The 24,949-nt window shown below is 41.8% G+C and overlaps 2 protein-coding genes across 3 annotated transcripts; both read left to right on the top strand.

Annotated features, from left to right (window-relative positions):
* The first annotated feature begins 1,652 nt into the window (after positions 1-1,652).
* Positions 1,653-8,771, top strand: il2rb (interleukin 2 receptor, beta). 2 transcript variants are annotated; one of them, XM_026165538.2, is made up of 10 exons: positions 1,653-1,916; positions 2,495-2,592; positions 2,714-2,846; positions 3,000-3,066; positions 3,156-3,246; positions 3,381-3,526; positions 4,720-4,915; positions 5,105-5,207; positions 5,305-5,383; positions 6,649-8,771. In XM_026165538.2, exons 1-10 carry the CDS (start codon positions 1,912-1,914, stop codon positions 7,372-7,374), a joined length of 1,644 nt encoding a protein of 547 aa, XP_026021323.2. In that variant the 5' UTR covers positions 1,653-1,911; the 3' UTR covers positions 7,375-8,771. The 2 variants fall into 2 exon arrangements, with proteins under 2 accessions (XP_026021323.2, XP_026021322.2); XM_026165537.2 differs by having other exon boundaries at positions 5,084-5,207.
* A 9,048-nt stretch (positions 8,772-17,819) lies between these two features.
* Positions 17,820-23,376, top strand: c1qtnf6a (C1q and TNF related 6a). Its single transcript, XM_026165534.2, has 3 exons — positions 17,820-17,957; positions 21,423-21,605; positions 22,685-23,376. Exons 2-3 carry the CDS (start codon positions 21,431-21,433, stop codon positions 23,236-23,238), a joined length of 729 nt encoding a protein of 242 aa, XP_026021319.1. The 5' UTR covers positions 17,820-17,957; positions 21,423-21,430; the 3' UTR covers positions 23,239-23,376.
* The last annotated feature ends 1,573 nt before the right edge of the window (positions 23,377-24,949 follow it).

The following is a 24,949-nucleotide window of genomic DNA, read 5'->3' as shown; positions in this document are numbered from 1 at the left end:
GCAACTATTTTGCTGGTAATACCTGAAATGAGTAAAGAAAATCAACAGCCTATTTATGCAAGATAATTCATAATTTTATTGGGGGGGTTATATTAGTTGAGTCTGATTGTTGGGGGGGATGAGTCAATAAATGATGTATTTCTGTCAGTTAGGAGAACTAATCTTGAAACAGTGTTAACCCAGTAGTTTTCAAGAGCAGCACTGTGCTTTGTTTTATAGAGCTGTAGGGTTCGTATTATGAGTATACCCTCCCTTGTTATTCTTCTCACCTTCTCGCCACTGAACATTTCCCCACTATGGTTGTGGTATGATGATTTTGTTGCCTTCCGAGCACAAACATCTCTATGGTCTTTTCGACGACTTCCTGCCACAGGCACAGCGGACTTTGACCTTTCAGTGAGTGTCATATACCCTCACCAACCCCCCCGCTCCTTTGCACATTTAAACCCTCCCCTGCTCTCGTCTCGCTGGTTCTCACTGATGCTGACACCTAAGTAACTGCAGGAACCCGTGGCGGCTGCATCACGCCATCACCCTCTGGCCTACTACTGCAGGCCTAAGCCCACTCAGGCAGACAAAGTATAGCTGAGTTCAAAAACACTGTGTCGCAACAGTTGTAATGTTCTGCATGAAAGTTTTTTTTGTGCGTGTGGTTTGTAGGCCTATATGATTAGTATAAAGGCAAGTTACACAATGGCCTCCGATGACCTTTAAGACAAAGATGAACAAAAACGTTCTGCAAACTTAAATTGATCTCACTGATTTGGTTTGCACAATCACTGTGCTCGCAACCTACAAACCTACAAAAGTTTGTGTGTCTTGTTAAACAGGAGATTCTCTGTTTCTTTTCTTTTTTTCAACTTTACCTATCACGTTTAGCTTGTTTGGTATTGTTTTTATATATTTCGGATTTTACTGGCAATATGCACAAAGACAAATTCTGGTTTCTTACGGTCACTTTTCTTGTGACAACCTTTTGAGGTGCAAATTAACCAGATTGTGCTGTATAACAAGTGATGCCCTTCCAGCTCGTCATTTTGTATTTCTAGAAACTCGCTTGCTTACCGTTTTGCCCCATATCACCATTAACAACTGCCACATAGCCCTCGTCGCTGTAAGGGTTAACGTTTGACACAGTGAGACGGAATAACAGGTGGCCTTTGACTACAGAAATGCCTGGTGGCCACTGACTGAAGAGCTGTCTGCTGCTTTAACTTTCAACCTCCTTTACTCTCTGTCTCTTTGGAAGTACTTCAGTATGTGTCTGCAGCGGTTGCGGCTGTAACAGCAGCGGTTTTCATGCACAGCTTCTCGCGTTTGCATTTTTAAATAACCCCACGATTCTAAATCGGGTAGCTTTAGCCTATATAATCCTTTGAATGTCCTTTTTAAGATGAGTTTCATTGACATAAACCACTTCATAGAGCAATTCGCGAGTTTCTCTTTATACAACCCACTTTACAATTGTGATTGAAACAGGATGTGGTTGGATTTCTTGTTTTCGGTACAATTATTATTACCTTAAACAAGGCAACGGGGCCTCAGGTAGCAGTTGCAGCTGGTGGTGAACAGAAGGAGGTGTTGTACAACAAGCCAAGCCCCCACCGCCCCCACCACCACCATCATCATCTCACTCTCCACCCCGGCCCATCGTCTCTCATTATCACTCACCGCTGCACGAAGCTTCCTGTAAGCCCCTGTAAGCTGTGGTTTCAAGTGGAAAATATCACTGGGCACTTAAGAGAAGAGGGAGGGGTGAGGAGGAGGAGGCAGGGGGATGACTGTGAGTGACAGAACGACAGCACCAGAAAAGACGGCGATGTTCAAATAGAAAGGAACAGAAGGAAATCTTCTCGTCAGTCCAAAAGAGGAAGCAACAATGTGTTTCCTGACCACCTGCTACCAAGACTCATGAGGTAATTTATTACTTCTTCAAACATTTTTTATTAGTCCTGTTTAAGGGGAGGGGGGGGGGGGGGGAATTACTATGTTAATTAATAAAAACAATCATTTGCTGATGTAATAATTTTAAAGTACATACACACAAACACAAGTGTGTCTTTCAGCTTGGAGTTGATGATTTTTTACTGTACTGGATAGTTTTAGTGAGTTTTTGGAGTCAAAATAGCGTGATGGGAAGATTCATCTCTTTCAGGTCACATAATGTTCCCCGAGGTTTTTTTTAGACTGGTTTGTTCATCTTCTCTCATTTGTTTCATTAGCATAAAGCCACACACACTGCAAAGTATGAAGTCAGCTACTGTAAACTAAATAAGGTGTTGCTTGCATTAACAGTATGGCTTAGAGGAGGTCCTTACTGTAAAACACAGTTGATGTATTGCCACAGCTTTTCAAGCTGTGAATATTGCCCTTCCTAGAAGCTTTGTGGTGATTGTATTTAGCTGACTTCCAGGTCTAAGCTGGTGTATTTACAACTTTTTATTCCTCTCGCCCTTCTAACGCTCAGTGTATGACCGCTCTTCTCTGCCTACAGTCATACCACATTCGCAGCGATGGAGGTGCTGCTGTGCTCACACCTCCTGATAGTTATCATTTCAGTGCATGCGGCCCACTCCCACAGACTCTCACATGGTATGAGTGTATATATTTGAGTGCACACAGAGTTCAGTCTAATCTGAACGTAAAGTCTCATGATACTGATAAAGCAACACTATCCCAACTCCTGTTTTCTGTTGTGTCTCTGTTACTCAAGGACTTTCCTGTGCAAATGACTTTTACAACAATGTCAGCTGCACGCTGAACAGCTCTGCCGTGGGTCCCGGTGCAGACTGTTGGCTTTCGGGTGTGATGACAATCTGGACACATGGCAGTCCTGCCCTGTATATGTAAGATATTTCTGACATACTGAAAACTGTGTGTATTAGTTGGGGGACAAAGGTTTTAATTTTACAAAAAGGAACATCATGGGTCACAGTTTGGCTACAAAACGTCAGTGCTAAGTGAAGATTTTGCCCTTTTTGTGTCCTTTTCTCATCTAGCCAAAAATGCAAGCTTGAACAACATGAGAACTCTCTGTTTGGCTGCAGTATTGTCTTTGAAAACAAAGTAAGTATCGGACACATGCAAACATGGCAAACTGGATTACTCACACAAGTTCTATCCTCATTGTTTAATGGTTTATTGCTTTCTTCCAGACTTTAAATCCTTTTAAAAGACTGAACTTTAGTGTGAATTGTAATGGAGTGTTAGTGGAGGCCCTAATAAACTATCGCCCAGTAGATTGCAGTGAGTAGCTCTGACTTCTATTCAAATTGTTGTTGATACACCGCACAGTTGGAATAAGTTACAACGATGGATTAATAACTGCAACAATTACCAACATTTAATAATCTGCCTTGTTTGTGCGTCTGTGTATGCAGTTATAATGAATCCTCCAAGTGCTCCCAATGTCAGCATCAACGGCACAGACCTCTACATAACGTGGAGCCCAGGCGAAAAAATCTTACCGTACTTGTCAGCCCTTTACTTCCATATCCAGACCAAAACCAGTGACCAAGATTGGACGGTGAGCATCTACATACATGCAGTAACAGAGTTTTTAGACAAATTACTGAGTAAATCAATAAAGCCATTTGTATCATATTTGCCACATGTTCATCAATTTCTGAGACCTCATCTTATCAACATTAGCAATACTTGCCATGATTTCAAAACGTTATGGACAAAACTCTTTTTTTTGGTCTAAAATTAACATTGTTCTTAACGAAATGTTGCTGAAAATGCCCAATGTATGAAATGCGATAGAAAAAATATATAATAAATAAATTATAAAAATATATCATAAACAACATGATACAGCAAAACATGTTTTGTAGATTTTGTTATAAGGATTATTAAACATCTCAGTTCCAAAAGAATCAGAATTTTCTGGGTATTTTTTGATGGGTTGGGTCTTAAAGAGGACTTGAGCAAAGTTTCCCAGGCTTTCTCAAGATTTTTCAGGCTTTTGCTTTGGACATCTTCTGCTTCTTCATTCATTTTTAGTCCAGTCCTTGTATTTGATCATGTTCAGATGAATTTGGCACAAAAAAATGTTTTAAATGGTGTATTTTAGGCACGTTGTTGCCAGAACCCTGTTACAAAAACACATCAGATAATACGGTAGGACAAGAATAAAACCAAAGACTCCAAAAAGCCATAAGCTTAAAAAACTGATAAACGTGTAAAAGCAAAGGACAAAAGAGGAAGTTGGCAGGCCTAAATACTATCTGCAGTAGATGAAGACATTCTTAACAAAAGGAAAAAGGGAGAAAATTTGAAATTTTTAGATTCAAAAAGGATGTATGGAGGAGGTGATCTCTAAAACACAGCGGAGGCTCTGTCGTGGATTAGGGCTGCTTTTCAGCCCATGGTGTTGGAGATCTTGTCAAACTGAATTATCAACAAAGAAAACCACCATCAGGGTTTGATTCACCATCAAACACCACCTGGAAAGTGTCTGATTGATTTGTCAGCATGACAACGATCCCAAACACACTGCCAATGCAGTAAAAGCATACCTGATAGAAAAAACACACACAATGGAGGATCAGTCATGGATTGGCCTCCCCTGAGCTCGGACCTCATCCTGACAGAGGACAGAATAAAAGGCAGCAAACATCCAAAGAAGAGCTTTGATTGTCCTTTAAGAAGCCTGGAGAAGTATTTCTGTATTTTATTCCTTTATTTTGACCCTGTCTTGAATTTTCCATTTTTCAGGAGGCCAGAGATTTCAAAACACCAGACAAAGAGCTGAGATTAGCTCTGTCTGAACTAAAGGGGCATGGGGACGTCAGAGTGAGAGTTAAAACTGAAAAATCTGGATATAACGGCCACTGGAGCCACTGGAGTCCAGCGTCATCCTGGAAAGTGAATTCATCGGACAACCTTGGTAACAACACAAACAGTGTAAACGGTGAGCTTGGTGAACACTCTGCTTATCTCTTGTCAGTCTTAAAAGCATCACAGTTCAACCTTTTCATTGGGAATAAGTGCAGCTGGAAAAAAGGATGCATCCAGTCTGCTTCGTTGTCTAGGCAACAAAGTAAAGGTCAACTGAATATGTACATTTGTGCATGTTCAGTCTGTCTGCTCTCTGTTTCAGAGGGATTTAGTCTGTCTTCACTGGTGAAGATGGGACTGTTCGGCACCGTGTGTTTCATTATTGTTGTTGTGCTGGTCGTTTACAAAAGATGCAACACCAGGGGGTGAGTAAACTGTGACTTTGGCTGTTATCAGAGTGCGCATATATCTGTATATATCTCTGTATATCTGATATACACGCTCGACCCCATGTTGTTTCAGGCTGCTCGAAGGGAAGGCAGTACCGAACCCTTCAAAGTATTTCCAGTCGCTGCACTCTGTCCACGAAGGAAACCTAAAGGTAAAAATAATAAATGTTCTCGACTAACAATCCATTTATCAAAATATCCAGCCGCAGGCAACACAGACCGCTTCACTGCAGAGGTGTCAACACACAGCAAGTAGTATATTATGTGGTATTCATGGGACCTTTAACTGTTTAAGTGTGAGTGTGTGCGCTGTTCGCTGGCTAAATTTGTTCACTTTAGACGTGGATCAAAACAACATATAAGTATATAATGCAAAGGCCACGGTGTTAGTTTATGACCTGCTTCTCCTTCTCAGTAATGTTTATTAAATGAAGACAATGAAGTTTGATTAAAATGATAAAATGTCATAAAGTTAGCTCTTCATCAAAGGCGCTGATTCCCACAGCCCACAACAAAGGGAGAAAGACCTGAACCGCACTCCCGTCAGTTGTCTGTGGCGATGGGTTTGGATTCCCGCCACGCCTGAAATAGTTTGTAAAGTTCTAGTTTTCTGCTTTCTGGCACATTCGCCAAGATTCAACCAGTTAAACTGTCACTGCGCATGTTCACTCTACATCATACAAACTGTAAGGCTGGTATCCCAAAAGAGAACTGCTGACATCCTTTTATGGGAAAAAACGAGTAATACCATCACAGAAACATACGCACAACTTCAATTCTGCATTCAAAATCTCACACAAACTTCTACTGAGCAAAGTAACTTCATAAATACATATAGCATTTAAATAAATGTGAGTCTGAGCATCCAAAAAGCACCATATTTCATAAAATAATCATTGATGCATACGGATCATTAAGAATGAGACATTTTTAACAGTTGTCCTCAAACTGAACAAAACGAGAACAGCATTTTTATTATTAGAGCAGTTTTTCCCATGGTGCTGTAACTGTCTGTCTGTCCTACACATATGCTTAAACAGCGAGTGCAGGTACCAAGAATCTTGGATTGCAATTGGTTTGAAGCCTTTTTGTTAAGTGGACAGCCTAATTTCTGCAATGAAAATGTGAAATTCAAACAATTTGAGGGGGAAATTAGAACAGATGTTAATGGCTGCATCAGTGGGAGCAAAAGATAAGTTTTCCTAATCCCTCCTGCTCCGTGATTTTGACCCTTGTTCAAGCAAAATATTCTAAAAATGCACTTAAGCTCACTCGTGAAACCTGTCCTTACTATGCAAAGTGCTAATTCACCTTTCAGTTTGTTCAGTTTCAGAGTGTGACACACATACACACATTCTGATACTGTTGTGTGATTCTTTGGGTGAATATTATAGTCTGAGTGTTTTCCCCCCCACAGAAATGGCTGAATCCGCTCTCAGTTTCAGAGTCGTTCTTCACAGCACAGCCCATCGACCAAATCTCCCCCGTGGAGGTGTGTGAGGACTTTGATGTAGTCCCATCCACCTCTCCCTCCTCCAGCTCCAGCAGCGCCCTGCTTCACTTCCAGAACTCAGACACCAGCGGCATTGTCAACAATTCCGCCTCTTCATCCATCTTCTCCAACCGGAGCTATTTCACCTCCAGCTCCTCCGGTGGCTTCGCGTGCATTGACCCCACCCCGGCCTACTTTACCTACCACGATGATTTTCACCCGTCCTTCTGCCCTTCGCTCTGCGGTTTTCCAACCTACGAGAGTTTGAAGAGGGAGCCGCAGAGCCCAGACTCGGGCTTCGGAATCGAACTTGAAGCTGACAATGAGGAAGAAAGGTACATGGAAGGAGGAGAGCAATTTCTCTTGGATGATCACAACATTCCTTTCCTCATCCTTCCTGTACGCTTTCCTCCACACACATGCCCCGCCTTCTCTCCTCCAACACCTCCCAGCCTCCTTGTTGAACCACAGATGTCCTCTGACAGCCATCAGGAGGATACACCCATGACAGCTGCTAGCGATGATAGCTCTTCAGCCTGGCTCGTGCCTGGCGCCATGTGCAGATCTTCCTCCATGCCCATGGAGCCCGGTAAAACCGGCTACCTGACACTGAAAGAGCTGCAGGCAACATTCAGCAACAAATCCATCTGAAAAGTTGCAATTAGAGTTTCTGTGCAGTCAATTAAAACTTCTTCTGTTTACACAACAAACAAAGTGTAACTTCTAGTCTGACAAAGAAACGAATTCCACGATCGCCTACATGATTTATTCGTGTACGAGTTATTTTGCAGACATTAGAGCACAAAAGAAAATGCAAAATTGACATATCAACAAAGATGTTGAGCACGAGCGGGATACACGGCAAATCGCCGTGCAGTTTTGATTACAAGTGCCTAAATAAGTGCCTGAATATGTTTCAGCATGGCTGCTGAGTGCTTAGACTTGCTTCCAGAAGCAAAGCGTTACTTTATAAAGCTTTATGGCAAGTGTGCCGGCAATCACCCAGTGTAATCATGGTGAAAGCGAGCGTAATACTCTTTCTATCGTTTCCTTCCATCAGACATGTAGCTGTATAGCTGCTGAATGCTAGTGGTGAATGTATTTTTGTTGGAAAGCTCCCATTCAGCAAGCTGATCTGAGTTTTGGCATTAAGGAACATTAATAAAGAAACAAAAAGCTACATAGGTCTAAGGGGAACTCCAGTGATATTTCTTTGCCAATAAACTATGAAAAAGGCCAATTTTATATAACATATATAGTCATTTAATCAGCTGTTGCTATAAAAGTAGAGAAGCTTTCCTGTTTACATGCTAATCGGTTAATGTAGGTTTCACTTTCACACTTCTGGTCTTTTGTTTAGATGGTTTGGAACCTATAACTGGTATCATAGCAAGAAAAATATGCACATAAATCAGTGTTTCTGACAGAGCATGCTAACCAGCAACCTACTCCTGAAAGCAGTACAACGCTGCAGAGTTAACCAGCATGTAGGCTGCTGCGGGGGCATCATTTAGCCTCATACTTAGCATCTCATCATCATGTCGTACTTTTAGAAAAAAGCCTTAAACAAAAAAAAGTATAAATGCCACAACAACACATAAATGCCCTTTTAAAGTTTGCTTTTTATTACTTTAAATGAATTCCAAATAATCAAATAGTATGAGAGTGCTTTAAAGCTCCTATTTTTGTTTTGTTGTTAGACAGAAAATGATTTGTTGCTGCAGGTTGATTTTGAACTTTTGAAGTAGTGAAATGTTCTTTTTTTGGTGACGTATTGTGTGTGCTTATTATGGTAATCATGATGCCTTTTGGCTGCATAAAATTGAAAGGGAAGGGACCAAGTCTACACCAGCAGTAAGCATTATGTTGATTCGAGTTAACACTGACCTGTTGTTGAGAAAGAAAAAAAAGGCAGCTGGTTTGCCTCTGTGTTGTTTTTAGTGTGTATTTGCTATTGTGCTGATATAGTCTTTATTCTTCTGTCTGTAATGATGAACATTTATAATCACTCAGAGCTGACATCTGCCAATAAATCTAAATAAACTTTACAGAGTGAGTAATTGTGTTTGTGCTTACAGTACACGCTTAGCAGATCTGCTAAATTCATTGGACTGCTCATTGTAGATTTGTGTAGTGTAAGCCGTTGAGGTCAGTGTAAAATGTCGCCTTGTCTCTACGCATGCAGTATGTTTCCATTACGCTCAGTGGCATCTGTACAGACGCCAAACAAAGTAAAAGCTCTAGTAGAAATGGGTCACCCTTTGACTTCCTGTGTCTCTGTGGAATGAGGGCTGAGGGGTGGGCATGTACCGACTTGAGAAAGAGTGTGGGAGACAGCCTGTGTGTTTGCACGTTTCTATATATATGTGTGTGTGTGTGTGTGTGTGGGCCTGTGTGTACTTTTGAGTTTTTACATGTCCTGTCAGGTGGTCCTGGTAGCGTATGTGTGAGTGAGCGTGTGTATTAGAGTGTGGTTTGACATTTAACTTTGACACAACAAGCAACATCCGCTCACCTCACACAGAATTTACAATATTTAGCCATGTCAGTGCTGTCGTGCAAGACTCTGCTCCTCACCAGTTTGTCTGCATCAGAGTCACAGCAGCTTCAAACGTATTATATCAGGGATAAATTACATTGAGCCCCCTGATTAAAATACACAGAAAATAGTTGTTTTAAAAAGAGCAATTTGTGTCTGTATGTTTTTAGTGTTGCTCGCTATTAGGTAGCCTGTTACGCTGACCAACAGTAATTCATTATGCAACTAAAGCATCCAATCTATGGTGAAGATACAGACACACTAGAGGCAAATACTCATACATATTGTATTTGCATGAGTATTTATATTTCACACACTGTAGAAAAGGCAACCTGTCACAATATGTGATGATTTAGTAGCATTACATAAAGACATGCAGTTGCACATCCATTCTTTTGGAAAATGGTCAAAGAACAATACAAAACAGCACTAATGCTTGGGTAAAACAGGACAGCTCCTTGAATTGATACTGGTTACCCAGTAGTTTTATATCCAGTGACTTTGTGCATGCTGACGAGATTTATGCCCAGTTTATTTTTAGTGTGCATTTCAATTCTCATCTACAGTCAAATGTAAAAAAATACATTTTCACCAGCGTCTTTGAGCCCTTACTGCTTCCATGGAAATTAAGAGATTAAGTAGCAGCCGGGTGCTGCTACTAATCAAATGCATTTGATTAATTGATCATGAGCAAGTATGAACAAATCTGCTGGTTTGGAGCATTTAGAAATGCGTTAATGCAATCCCACAATCTTCCCAGGAGTGGACGTCTGAGCAAATTCACCACAAGGTCAGACTGTTCCCACGAGCCACATCTCAGACTCTACAAACCTCAGTTACCGTGTTAAATGTCAAAGTTCGTGACAGTAGACTGAACAAGCGTGGCTTGTTTGGAAGGGTTTGCATGGATAAAGCCTCCTTACACAAAAACATGGCAGAACAGCTTTGAATGTTTGCAAAGTTGCATCTGCACAAACCACAAGACTTCTGGAACATTGCCCTTTAGCCAAATGTGAAAAAAGTCAAGATGTTTGGCCACAACACACAGCACCATGTTAGGGGAAAACCAAACACAGCACATCAGCACAAACACCTCACACCAACTGTTAAGCACGGTGGCTGAGGGGTGATGATTTGGACACCTTTAGTCATTCTCACAGCAGACTCAAGGTGCTGCAATGGGCCTGTCAAGGTCCAGACTTCAACCTGAGTCTGAACGCTGTGGTTGGGCCCTAAGACAACTGTTCATAAACAAACCTCAATAAACTGAACAAATAGTAAAGAAAAGTGGGCAAAAATATCCTCAGCAATGATGTGGGAACCTGATAAAGTCATACAGAAAACCAGTGTTTTGTTGATATTAGAAAACTGACGGAAAAAGAAAAGAGATTCCTTCCTCTCCTTTGAAGTCTGTTGGGTTTTATCGTTTCCAAAGTGTCTTTGTCGTTATTCATTAATTTTTCCATCCATCCATCCATCCATTTTCATCCGCTTTGTCCGGGGCCGGGTCGCGGGGGCAGCAGCCTAAGCAAAGAGGCCCAGACCTCCCTCTCCCCAGACACCTCCTCCAGCTTATCCGGGGGAATACCAAGGCGTTCCCAGGCCAGCCGAGAGATATAATCTCTCCAGCGTGTCCTGGGTCTGCCCAGGAGGCGCCCAGGGGGCATCCTTGTCAGATGCCTGAACCACCTCAGCTGGCTCCTTTCGATGTGGAGCAGCAGCTGCTCTACTCTGAGCCCCTCCCGGATGGCCGAACTTCTCACCCTATCTCTAAGGGAGAGGCCAGCCACCCTTCGGAGGAAGCTCATTTCTGCCGCTTGTATCCGCGATCTCGTTCTTTCGGTCACTACCCACAGCTCGTGGCCATAGGTGAGGGTAGGGACGTAGATCGACCGGTAAATTGAGAGCTTCGCTTTTACACTCAGCTCCCTCTTCACCACGACGGACCGGTGCAGCGTCCGCATTACTGCAGCTGCAGCCCCAATCCGTCTGTCGATCTCCGGCTCCCTTCTCCCATCACTCGCGAACAAGACCCCGAGATACTTGAACTCCTCCACTTGGGGCAGGAACTCATCCCCGACCCGGAGTGGGCACTCCACCCTTTTCCGGCTGAGAACCATGGCCTCAGATTTGGAGGTGCTGATCCTCATTCCCGCTGCTTCACACTCGGCTGCGAACCGTTCCAGTGCGAGCTGGAGGCCCTCACCCGATGAAGCCAACAGAACCACATCATCTGCAAAAATCAGAGATGAGATTCTGAGGCCACCAAAGCGAAAGCCCTCCGCCACTTGGCTGCGCCTAGAAATCCTGTCCATAAAAATTATGAACAGAACCGGAGACAAAGGGCAGCCCTGGCGGAGCCCATCACCCACCGGGAACGAGTCCGACTTATTGCCGGCAATGCGAACCAAGCTCTTGCAACGGTTGTATAGGGATCGAATGGCCCGTAGCAATGGGCCAGACACCCCATATTCCCGCAACACCTCCCACAGGACACCCCGAGGGACACGGTCGAATGCCTTCTCCAAGTCCACAAAACACATGTAGACTGGTTGGGCAAACTCCCATGCACCCTCAAGTATCCTGGAGAGGATAAAGAGCTGGTCCAGTGTTCCGCGACCAGGACGAAAACCGCATTGTTCCTCCTGTATCCGAGGTTCGACTAACGGACGAACTCTCCTTTCCAGCACCCTGGCATAGACTTTCCCAGGGAGGCTGAGGAGTGTGATCCCCCTGTAGTTGGAACACACCCTCCGGTCCCTTTCTTGAAGATGGGGACCACCACCCCGGTCTGCCAGTCCACGGGTACTGCCCCTGATCTCCACGCAACATTGCAGAGGCTTGTCAACCAGGACAGCCCTACAACGTCCAGAGCCTTCAGGAACTCGGGGCGGACCTCATCATTAATTTTTCCACTTTTATTAAAAAACTAAATTTATTTTTATGTGCAGAGTATGCCAGGAGTATCCATTTGGCATTCAGCTAGGAGTCTTTATGCGTTTAAATCCACCTCGCTTCATTAAGTTTCGATTTTCAGCTGGCCAAGATTTTTTTTTAAAAGCAAGAGAGAAGAGCGAGGTGTGTGCAAAAACATAAACCGAGAGATTGAAAAAGAACTGTAGATTCTGCTGAAAAACCACAGGCTGTTTTGTGTTTTGGATCTAAGCCACAGTGAAATGGGAGGGTGCGAGGCCGAGGTGACCATGTGTTTCACTCTCCTCACGAAGCAGCAACAGAAACCAGCAAATGCACAGGAGTCGTGATCACGTCCGAGGCCAAACACTTTCTTAACAAATACAACTCGTCCGTTAAACGAACACAGCAGCATTGCATTCCTGCTTTTTAAAAATTGCTTCCCCGTATCGTTAAAAAAATCTGAAAAAACACTTTGAATAGTGATTAAGCGTCTTCTTCTAAATCAATAGGGGGTTTGTTCAAAATAGCAATAGTGAGCTTTGTCACCAACTTTCTTTGTTTTTCCTGAGCTGAACCACAAGAATGCTTTGAGGTCTGAAATTTCAACTCTCTGTTGGTTTTCATATTTGAATGCAGTTCCCCATAATTATGTCAGAATGAAACAACAGGTTTTGCAGTCATCTTCCTGGTTGCCTACACAACTGCAGTCGCTGTAAAACAAATGCAGGTGCTTCCACATAGGTGAGCTGCACGCTTTTAATCCTGCTCTGTGTTGTGGATGAAAGCGTTGAGCAGTCAGATTTGGATTTTGTGCGGAGAGGAGACGAAGAGGAAAAGAGCAAAGGGGAGAGACATTGTGGAAAATGTAAATATTATCAGAATACAATGATGTGCAAATCTCACAACCCCATATTTTACTCACATATACAGACATGTAAAACATATCAAATGTTTAAAGTGAGAAAATGACTTTGCAAAGACCGAACATCTTATCATCTACACTGCGTAGTATCATCAAAAGATTCTGGGAATTTGGGGAAATCTCTGTGCGCAAAGTAAAGGCTGAAAATCATCATTAGATGTCTGTGATCGTCTGGCCTTAAAAAAGCAGGAATTATTCTGTTATGTAAATCACTGTTTGTGAGCTCGTTTACGGCGACACCCACACATTCAGCTTAAAGCTCTATCATGCAAAGAAGAAACCAACATGATCCAGAAACATCGCCATCTTATCTGAGTCCAATTTCGTTTACAATGGACTGAGTCAAAGTGGAAAACAGTTCTGATGAGTAAAAATAAATTAAACAAATCAAAATTATTTTTGCAAAATGTGGACTCCACGTCCTCCAGACTAAAAACATCCAGTTTGGTGTCAGTACTCGATTTAAAAAACCTGCATCTCTGATGGTATGGAGGTTATGGAATTAAATAAGAAATACAACAAAAACGTCTCGGGACCGTCTCATCAGACATGAACGAGACAACATGCATCCCCAGTTCCCACATGTTTACAGACTATTGAAAGAAGATGCGATGCTACAAGGTGGTAAACACGGGACTGTCCCAACTTTTTTGAGACTTGTTGCTGCCATCGAACTCAACATGTACAGGTACTTTTCTTTAAACTGTTGCAGTTTAAATGTTTGACACATTTTCTATCTGCATCAATAAATGATGTGTTTACGAGATTTGCAAATAATTGCTAGTAACTAGTAAGCGTGGTCGGTGAACGGTGACACTGAGAGGAAAGTAGGGTTGCAATGCACAAAGTCCTCATTACAAAAACACCAACATTTAGGCAGCAAAATAGCAGTAAGGTCAAATAAAGTATCTTTCATATTTTAAAGTATATTTTAAAGCCGGGTGTGTGTGTGTCTGTGAAGGTTCTCAGTCATCCAGGTCATCGTATAGTCTAAGGAGCTTGGAAAGAAAAGCGTCTGGACTTCTTTGAGTTGCTTGAAGACGTTTCACCTCTCATCTGAGAAGCTTCTTCAGTTCTAAGGTCAAATGGTGGAGAGTCCCAGATATAAACCCAGTGGGAGTTTCCCCCCTCTTCTTAGAACTGAAGAAGCTTCTCAGATGAGAGGTGAAACATCTTCAAGCAACTCAAATAAGTCCAGACGCTTTTCTTTCCAAGCTCCTTAGACCCGGGTGTGTGTGGTTCACCTGCAAGGCCAAAGGTCAGTGGCATAAGATATTTATCACCCCAGCTCCTTAGAGGATAAGCTGTGTGCAGTAGCATGCTGCTTCTGAGATGCTCTTCCTGCTGCTTGAAAAATTAGAGTTTTTATTTAAGACCAGATGCTTCCAAATAAAATATTCTCTATAAGCAAAAGTCTACAGGAAAATACTTGATGCAGCTATCAGAGAGACACCAAAGTGAGGAAATGTGAGCTGTGCTGGGATGTCAGTGTCTGATTACTCAAAGACTGCAGACACTAAATGAGATGCATCGGCTGATTTCAGATGTCACTCTTTATCAGTCAACAGTGGCCGGAAAAAGCACAGGAATTTTCTGCGGGCGTAACCAACACAGAAGAACGGTCTACCTCAACCCTCGGGCCCCACAGGCAGTAATGCTCAACAGCTGTTCTCATGCCACATGTGCACAAACCATCCCTAACCTCCTCTGACTTTACTTCTAAATACGAACCAATGCAACAGCAGTAAGGTGCTGATGTTTCATCCTCCTCCACATCTGCTACAATAGATAATGAGGTATTGTTATTACTACCATCACTGTTTTTATGAAGGCATTGGTATTCAGGCTATACAGTGGCTAAATGCCTGGTTGAATGCACATAGCAGGGAAGTTAATGGGAGACAAAGACATTCTTCTTTGAAATTCTGGATTGCATCCTTGTCTTTGGCTAATGTGTGCTCAACATAAAACAGATCACCTTGAGGTACTTCAGGGACTCCACGGGAGTAACTGTAAAAACAAAATAAACACAAATAATTCAGTGATAAACAGTGTTGGGCAAGTTACTTTGAAAAAAGTAATTAATTATAGTTACTAGTTACTTCTTCAAAAAAGTAACTGAGTTAGTAACTGAGTTACAATATTCTAAAAGTAATTAATTACTTGAAAAGTAACTATTGCATTACTTTTAAAAAAAACGTTTAACCCTCTGGGGTCCAGGGTATAATTGGCCATTTTTAACCACTTTTGATTTTCCCTCCACATTTCACCTTTGAAAACTATTTACTTTGCCTTGTTTGGTATCATCCTTTTCAGCACAACCTCACGTGTCTGAATTTACAGTTATGTTTTCATTTTTACATACTGTATTAACACAATTGATCTAAAATCAGACAAAAAACATAAAATCCGAGTAGAAAGTTATATTTTTTACTGTAACAACCACAAACATGTTTATTGAATCATATTTCATAACCTTAAATGCAAATATAAATTGTCAATTTTAAAATCCTCTGCACAAGTTTTGCAAACAACAAAGTTATTTGCATCCATTTACCTTTTACCTTGATTTTTTTAAACAACCATTTCAAACTATTTACAGAACCATCAGCTGTTCTGCATTCAATAAGATGCCTCACAAATTATTTGTGCCACTCCAAAAAAACTATTTCTGTCCACTATGAAGGAGAACATCACAGCCTGATACCTGCAGGCCTGACAGCAGCAGGTGTATCACTCCTGTCTCTACCTGGAGACAGCAATCGCCTCATTGTTCTGACACACAACACAATACTATCCACAACACTACACACTAACTACACAAGACAACACATTAACTACACGCTCCAAACACGCTAAACGTCACAAATCTCTCACATCTCAAAACTCGCTCTCTCTCTTTCTGCTCTCTCTCTCGCCGTCACTCCTAACTTCCCCTGTTTGTTTTTTTGTTTGTTTGTTTGTTTGTTTTGGCTCATAAGCAGAGAGTGCTTGCTGCGCTGTCCTTAGACAGTAAACGTGACGAAACTATTGAGGAAAAAACGCCGCATATATTTTGTTTATGATGACTCTGGCTTTACGTGGCCTATCAACACAATTTATAAACTGGTGTATGTCACCTTGTTGCTTTATCTTTAAGTGGTCATGTGATTGGCTTACCACGACTACTTTATTCTTCCTCAGTCAAACAGCAGCACTCATGTGATTGTTTTGCCCCCTTAGCTCCAGGTGTTGCGCCAAAAAGTGATCGTGATTACCGCCGGCGGGAGCGCGCAGCTGCTTAAAGCTGTAACGTCCAGATTACTTACAGCTACTTCCGTGCAACTGATATAAGATGCTGTAAGCTGAACACAGCTTCAACCGTCTGTTTGTTGAAAAATAGTAACGGATCGCATTTTCTTGTTAGTAACTGTAACGGCGTTGTAACGATAGGAATAGTAATTAGTTCGATTACTCGTTACTGAAAAAAGTAACGCTGTTAGCAACGCCGTTACCCATCACTGGTGATAAATCACCATGAGCTGCATTGACTGTAAAGTTATTTTAAAAAACAAAGACCTTTGACGTAACATAGCATGTCGCCTGAAACTGAAGAGACATGGACTTGTTTCCAAGCTGAAGAATGAGGCTCAAACATGTAATCATTTTCTAAATTTGGTGCCAGTTTTCATTGTGCGCATGAAATGATGAAAAAGACGAAAGAAGAAAGGGTTGTTTCATTTCATTTTGAATGTTAAATCAATCCTATATTTAAAAAAACAACTTCAATTAACAGCAAAGTGGTTATTTTAAGCTTTAGCTCCAGTCGCTCCTTCACTGAGGACTCTCTGGTCAGCGCCCTTCGGGCTTTGCAGCCATTCTGGGATTCGTCTTGACAGAAAGTGAACTGGATCTGGCAGATAAATCCAATCTGCTTGTACCTGATCAATCTTATATTTTATGATGTTTTTATTATTCTTGGTCCTTATAAAGATAACAGAAACACGAACTGTGCCTGTTTTTATAACAACGTGGTGATGTCTGACCTTTTGACCTATGACCTTTAAGCATTACATACTAAAATGGTGTATTTTATTATCTTTACCCATATGATTAAAGCGAGACTGGCTGAAATCTTTAGCTTCTATAAGATGTAAAAACTTGAGACTTTAAGATCTATTCATGCCGTGTGTAATTTTGAAAAACTTTCTGGTGTCATTGTAAAGTTGAATATATAAAAAGTGTGTTGTACAGCTCTCTCCGTGCCCTTTCATGTGATATAATACACAATATGACGGTAGGTTACTTAAGCTTTAGGACATTCCTTCTTTTTTTATACTCCTGCTCTCTCTGCTCTCCCTCTCTTTCTTCTGGCAGCTGCGCCTGATGAGAGGTCTGGAAGTTTGCAGATATTCAGCAGCGGAAGCTCACACCCTAGAGGATATGAAGAGTTTTCCCTAAACATACCAGCTGCTGCTGGTGGTATTATCATCATTAAGTTGTGCTGCTAAACTTTAACAAGGCGTGTTGTTTGATCCTAATTAGCATCTGGCAGATTGGGGATACAACTCTGAGCAAATGAAAGGCTTTAGGTGCTTCACATGTTCATCAGTTTTATGTTTCAGGGGGGGAAAAAACTCAGATCCGGATCACTGAGCATCTTTTACTGTCAGATGAACGGACTGATACTTGCTCCACGAAGGAGGGGTCAGGGAGAAAAGAAGGACTTCCTTTCTATAGGAAACTTTTCACATCTAATTCACAAAGAGGTCCAGACAGAGAGAGAGAAGGAGGGAGGGAGCTGCTGACTCAGGACTTTCCCCCTCCTCCGTCCCAGTCTTCTGAGTGGTGTGAAGCGGCAGTGCAGACGTGAACGAGGTGAGTCATTCAGATAGAGATCAGTCGGCTGCATGGGAGCGCTGTGGCGGTGATGTGAGATTGTGATGCATGACAGTCTGCTAGAAAGCACGGAGGCTTCACTAACTACAGTTTGGCTTTAACTTGTATAATGCTGCAGTGTGGACTACACAGCCAGCATAATAACTGCATGTACTTATGGATGCTATGAAATAAGAAGCATCGGTATGTAAACATGCCTTTCATCGTGATATTAGGAGAAAATCCCGTTTGATTTACAAGTTTCCAGTTCAAGTAGAGATTTCCGCAAGAAAGAAAAAAAGAGAAAATCTTATGTAATACCCTTGGTCAGAGCGTGAGCCATGTCAAACATCTGGGTAAATCCCAGAAGGACCCAAATACAAGCAAGCAGCACATTTCCACTGTGAGAAAGGAAGAAAACACCATTCAGGCAGTTGGGGTGAGGGTGGGTGGGGGGAATCATCAATCTATAATCACAATCAATTATTATAAATTCAAGTTTAAGCACAAATGACCAATAATGTAACCTGTAACCTGGGAAAGGAGCGTTTGTTTTGTTTTTTGTTGCTTTCTACTTTATTTAATTTGAAGCAGCAGATCAGCAGAATTTATGTGAGACTCCTAAAGATCTGCAAAACAGTGCACATTTACCCACATAGCGCTAAATCCAACCCCTGATTAGCGTTACGTAACTATGAATTGCTCCAAGCATATGGTGCTTTCTGCACCTCAGACAGACGAACTGTAGGATGGAGTCATAGTTTTATTGTTAGAACTCCTGAAGTCAGCTGACCTCACACCATGGGGATGGTTTTTATCGGTTTTATTAGACTGCTCACAGAGGTGGTCTGAGAGGATTTTCCTCATCGTGTTTGTTCTGGATTTTGAATTCTCCCTAAATATATTTGAGTTCAGGTTATCCTGTTATTGTTGTGCTTTGATTTTTGTGTTTGGACTTTTCATTCCTGCTTTTCATTCTCTATTCTTTATTTTTGCTTCTGCTCTTGATCTTTATTAGGGGTACTTTGAGTGTCCTTGGTGTTTCTCTGCCATCCCCACCCTCTGGCTCATCTTTCTGTGCTAACTTTTGTCCTCCAGTGTTTGCTTGTCTCATGTTTGGAGTGAGTCATCTTGTTTTGGCTGAAACTTCCAGTTTGTCCTGGTTGTCTTGATTACATTAACTTGCGTCTCATTCCCCTCCCCTCTTTACCTTCTCCCAATTAGTCCTCGGTGTATAAATAGCCCTGTCCTTCTTATTGCTCTTGTCGTGTCATCAGTTTTTGTTCCTGTTTTGTTCTCCGTGTTCTTTTGCTTCTTTTCTTCTTGTGTTTTCATCATTTTACCCTTGGACTCTGTTACTTTTTGGATTTGGTGAACAAAAAAAGATGACCTTTAGTTTAATCAACTGCAACTCAACCATTCAAACCCTCTCAGAGCTGTCTGTAGCACAAAGGTGGACACATAAGTGCTAAAATATGACTCAGACACAGAAAACCTCCTGCTTCTCTCATTTAGGAAAGTGTCCCTTTGAAATGGACTGTCAAAGAAAAGGAAAGAGAGTTAGACACAGCTGAATCCTGAAAACTAAGTCCTTATCAGGATTAATTCAAGGCAAAAACATAAATAAATAATTGGGGGGGGGGTTAAATAGCATTTTCAAATTATTAGTTCCGTTTACAAAAATCCTGTTTTTGTTGTGAAGTCTTAATCCAAGTCTTCACCTTAAAAACATGCATTTTATACACAATTTTGACTCTGCATCTGATAGTGTCCTGATGTTTTGATGGCATTTCTCAAGTACTCTGTGGTTGCGCCTCTATTTTGCCCCTATGATTATTAAGAGTAATGTCCCATAGAAATATGCAAATAAATGTGAATGTAACATTTCAGGAAAACCCGTACGATGTGATACAGCGTTACACGAGAACCCTTTCCTGAGGGTGCCAAGTAAACATTCGGAAAATATCGGCCGCTGTGAAGGTGGATACCGGCATTTCATATCTGCTAAGGCGCATTACAGACTTACTTTGTTTCATGGTGGCTCTTACTTTGTTTCTTCTCTTGATTATAGCAAAACAACAAGAGCAAGTTATTTTTAAGAGCGTGCAGAGGTTGCGTTCGTGGTCTTTAGCTGAGCAGCCACCTGTGCGTAAAGGATGCAACTGTGGTTATGGACCGAGCTGTCCTATAAACACAGCAGTACACCCTGTTCTGAACACAGAGAGTCTGGCAGACGGCCATCACCTATCCCCCAGTTCTCCAGAGTTTGCTATCTGAAAACAAAAAAAGCCCAGGGTCATTTTTCAAACGATTTATGGTTCTTGCAGTCCAGATTCCTTTTGCAATGTTAAATCTCTGTGGATAACACACAATGACTAGGTTAAGCAGCTGGTTCTCATTCATTTGCTCATTTGCGAGTCTGTCATGGAGGAAAAATGTTGGTTCTGGTGACACACACTGTAGCAGCAACTACCGCAAACAGTGTCTGCGGTAGTTCCTGCTACATCTGTTTATATGTAGGCCAGTCTGTGAATAGAGTTTTTTTTTTCGAAAGAAATTCTGCAGCTGTGGATGGTACAGATGGTGAGATTAAAACAAAAACCAGCTACAAAGATTGGTTTGTAGAAGAAGCGAGTAAAGTACGCAGGAAGTAAGAGGAGCAGGTGTTTATGAGGCAAAACTAGCATGCCCAGTCTCAAACTCCTGTTGGCCACTGTCTAGCTGGCTGTGCAGTCATGGTAAAATATGGCCAGAGAAACATCTGGTTTGGCATGACTATACCAGAAAGCCCAGTTTTGTTTTTATTAACAGCATTATTATTATTGAGGTATACTCTCAGAATCACATTTAACTGACCATTAAAAGGCCGCTGGGCTGCCTGGTCAACTCATATTCAAACTTACTGACTGTCTTGAAAAAAACAAAAAGCTTTACTTGATTTTTTTTCCACAGTTCCAGTCTCCTGATTTTTCTTCCCAGGTTGATGCATGTTTTTGCTGGCTCACTGCTTCAGATTCCTCTTTCTTTTTCCAGCTTCTGACATCATTATCTCACTTTCAAAGCAGCTGTCCAACAACTGACATCCCACATATAGGCCATCTCACTATGTGATTACACCACTTGGGTTTCATTTTGATTTCAGCTACAAACTGGTAAAGTTTCATGACTTTATCTTACATGCTTTGTGCGACTTATCGCGTTCAGAAAGTAAAAAGACAGCTAGAAGTGCAGGCTCAAGTTCCCAGACGTGGAATAATCCAGGATTAGAAACCTTTCTCGCTGAAGGTCTTTGCTGAGTCTGAGCCAACAAGCAGACTTAACATACGTCTGGGAAACTGGATGATGAAACTCTGCTACAGTGAGTGTCACCAGGACACCACCAGGATGATGACACACAAATTCCAGATAATATAGAAAAGTCTCTCGAGTCCCTTTTCAGATATTAACTCTCTGCTCTCACCTTAGTTACAGCCATGTCGGGCATCCTCCTCCTGCTCCTGTCCTTGTCCTGCCTGGTGGCCACGGTGCCTCCTCCAGTCCCCTGCAGACACTGCTGTGATCACCTGGAGCCAGCAGAGGGCAGCGGCGCCCAGCCAAGTAGTTATGCCCCTGAGGTCCGCACATATATCAACATGACCATTCTGAAAGGTAACACATCTATAGCAGCCATCTGAGGTCAAGTCAAGTCACCAAGCACCAAATCATTTTTCTGTGTGAACCTGTGTAATATATGTAGTAGAACATCTGCAGACTCACAGGTTTTCACAATAAAGCCAGAATTTTGGGGGAAAAAACACTTTTAAACATGTGTATTTGAAATTTAAGGAGAGGTCTTGTTTTATAAAGAGTTATGTTGGGATGGAATTTATGGCAACAAAAAAAGAGTGAAGGCAACATGTTTATGAAGCCATGCAGGTCATTGGACAACCGAGCCAAAGACAACACAACAGGCCCAGTGTTTCTACACTGTATAATGTGCAAAAACAGAAAGTATGGCTGTGCTGAAGTATTTGGTCGTGTTTGAGACTATAGATAAAGATGATGGACGGCGAGGGAAAACTATTTATTTCAATACTTTATTCAACAAAAAATATCAGCAAATATAGTTTTTAGATTAGAGGTGAAAAGTCTTCAAAAACTTAAATAAATCCAGTTACCTGTTTTTTGTTTGTTTTTATTTTTTCAAGCACAGACATCAGCTAACATGATGCTCTTTGTTATGATAAAGCAAGCTGGTCATTGGCATCAGAAGGAAGCATCACACCACTCACAGAACATATTGCAGGTTTTGGATGATTATCCGACAGCCTCAAAGACAATTTTAGACCAGCTTTCTTTGCAAAGCTCTTTCATTTGCAAGATGACAGTTTTCTTACATGTACTTTTAGTTCAATTCCCCCCCCCCCCCCCCCCCCCCCCCCCCCAACGGCATTCATGTTAAAAGCTCTGCTTCAACTTCACTGGCCACCAGGTTCATACTGGTTTGCCCTTTTCCCTTCAGAACTGCTTTAATTCTTCATGACACAGATTCAGCAAGGTGCTGGAAGCATTCCTTGGTGACATGACAGTATCACACATGTTATTTGCTAAATTCATCCTCACCATTTTTCTGAAGGGCATGATTCTACCATCTATGGGTAGAGTTTCAAACAGGATCAAACGACTGTTCTGGGTTTTGGACTTTTTAAAAATGATCTCATACTGTCGTGTAATTATTTTCACTTTAGGTGACAAAGGAGACCGTGGTGAGAGAGGCACACCAGGCAAAGCTGGACTTGAAGGACCTCCAGGCTCTATTGGGCCATCGGGATCAAAAGGCTCTAAGGGTCAGGCTGGTCTCCCAGGAGACCCCTGCAAAGTCCAGTACTCTGCTTTCTCCGTTGGCCGTCGAAAATCCCTTCACAGCCTGGACTCCTATCAGGCACTTGTGTTCGACACGGTCTTCGTTAACCTCGACGACCACTTCAACATGTTCAAGGGAACGTTCGTCTGCCACATCCCAGGCATCTACTTCTTCAACGTCAACATCCACACGTGGAACTTCAAGGAGACGTACCTCCACATAATGCAGAACGACACAGAGCGGGCGATTGTGTACGCTCAGCCCAGCGACCGCTCAATCATGCAGAGTCAGAGCCTGATGCTGGAGCTGGAGCTGAACGATGAGGTGTGGGTCCGCCTGTACAAGAGGGAGAGAGAGAACGCCATTTACAGTGACGATGTAGATATCTACATAACGTTCAGTGGATACCTCATCAAGCCCAGTGAAGAGAAGGAATGAATCGGCCGAGTATTACTGTACCCGGTCGAGCTCGAAAGCAATTTACCACAAAACTGTCCTTGTAGATAAACACATACTCAACAAGATCAAAATGTTTATATAAAAAGAAAGACTCCTAGCTTTACCAGATTTCACTGGTGGGCTGAAAAAAATCCACACAACACTGTAAAACCCAATGACACTTTGTTAATAGTATAAAGTTAAAACATTTGTTTTACTAGTATAAATTTATACTAATTTTAGGTTCAAGAAGAGCCATACACGCGCATTCAGATTCAAAATTTCAATATTAATATTAAGAAAATATGAAGTCGTCACCGATTTAAGAAGACAAAACAATACATTTAACGAAATCAACAAATAATGAGTTAAATATTAAATAATTTAAATACTGCACAGCAGTGAGTGGCCTAACTAAATAAAATGGGCAGTGTGCTTTCTGCAGTAAGTATAAAAAAAACAATCACCACATGTTCACACGTCAACTGCACAGAAAAAACAGCGAGATCTGTCAAGAAGTCTCAAGTGGCCTCTACCGCTTAGATCTACTGCACTGCATGCAAGAAGCAGTGAGAAAAACCACACCAGCTCTCTGCAGCACTTCCACTGTCTAGTCAAACATAAGGCTCTGGGGCCAGAATCAGCCCAGCGAAGACTCGATTCCGGCCCACTGGACGGCTTTAGTAAATGTAAGGAGTGCATAAATATTTAACTTTTAACTGTATTTCCATAAGTTTTACAGCTTTTCTTATTGATAAAGACTGGCAATGGGGGTGGGCAGTCTTTATCAATAAGAAAAGTTTTTAACTAACAGATAAACAATTAAATGACAGGAAACGTTCCTGTTGTTCCACTAAGTCCACTCTAAATGAATAACAATAATTATAGGACAGTGTGTGCAATGAACTATCGTCAAATTTTGTGTCATTTTACACAATTATTATGTCGTTTGACCGCTTTGACCCAAAGATCAAAGCGGGCTGCATGTGGCTCAATAGAATGAGTTCGATATCGCCGGTCTAGAACCAAAAAAAGCAAAGAAAAAAACAGGGTTTGGCAACCCTAAAACCACACCAGATTGGTATCTACAAGGGCAATGCTCTGTATCACTATTAAAAAGAAAAAGAAAAACTTGAATTAAATATCTTTATCTCAGGGAGGAAAAAATAAAACCATTTAAAACAGGATACATCAAACAATAGGTGTGCAATAGCCTAGGCCCTGAAATCTGTCTTTAGATTAGATTCACATTTCAACAGGTATCACAGGATACGGTTGCAGGGTCTGCTTTGAGCTTCTGACAGGAGTGTAACATAAGCCCTTCTTTTCTTCAGCCGGGGGCTCAAAGCCAAAGTCAGTCTCACTTTGGAAAACCAAGACGATCAGTCGCATCACCTCCTTGCACCAACGACTCTTATACTGATCCAGCGTCAATCAAACAGATTCATTGCTTTCAGCTGTGCTCATAAAGGGAAAAAAATGACTGCCCACACCTGCCTGTAAGAGATGGTGCTTAGTCTTAGCTCTCACAAATGTGAAACATGCACATTAGTTAGCTTTACAGGTGACTGTGGGCAGATTCTGTTACCCTTACCTAAAGGTGGGGGGACTGTTTCCACTGTGCTGAGCTAAGCTGGCAGCTGTAGTTTCATATTTGCCAAATGAGAGAGGTAAATATATTCTTATGAACCCCACAGTAAAAAGAAAAAAG

This window comes from Astatotilapia calliptera, chromosome 4 (genome assembly GCF_964374335.1).
Source record: "Astatotilapia calliptera chromosome 4, fAstCal68.1, whole genome shotgun sequence".
Taxonomy (NCBI): Eukaryota; Metazoa; Chordata; class Actinopteri; order Cichliformes; family Cichlidae; genus Astatotilapia; species Astatotilapia calliptera.
The sequence above is the reverse complement of the archived record's forward strand: the minus strand, read 5'-3'. Positions and strand labels throughout refer to the sequence as shown.

Bases quoted from the DNA above. Each gene is read 5' to 3' on its own strand.
- il2rb (XM_026165537.2), top strand. The intron at 3,067-3,155 runs GTAAGTATCGGA...GCTTTCTTCCAG, and splicing joins GTATTGTCTTTGAAAACAAA to ACTTTAAATCCTTTTAAAAG. The intron at 3,247-3,380 runs GTGAGTAGCTCT...CTGTGTATGCAG, and splicing joins CTATCGCCCAGTAGATTGCA to TTATAATGAATCCTCCAAGT.
- c1qtnf6a (XM_026165534.2), top strand. From the start codon at position 21,431: ATGTCGGGCATCCTCCTCCTGCTCCTGTCCTTGTCCTGCCTGGTGGCC. The intron at 21,606-22,684 runs GTAACACATCTA...TTTTCACTTTAG, and splicing joins CAACATGACCATTCTGAAAG to GTGACAAAGGAGACCGTGGT.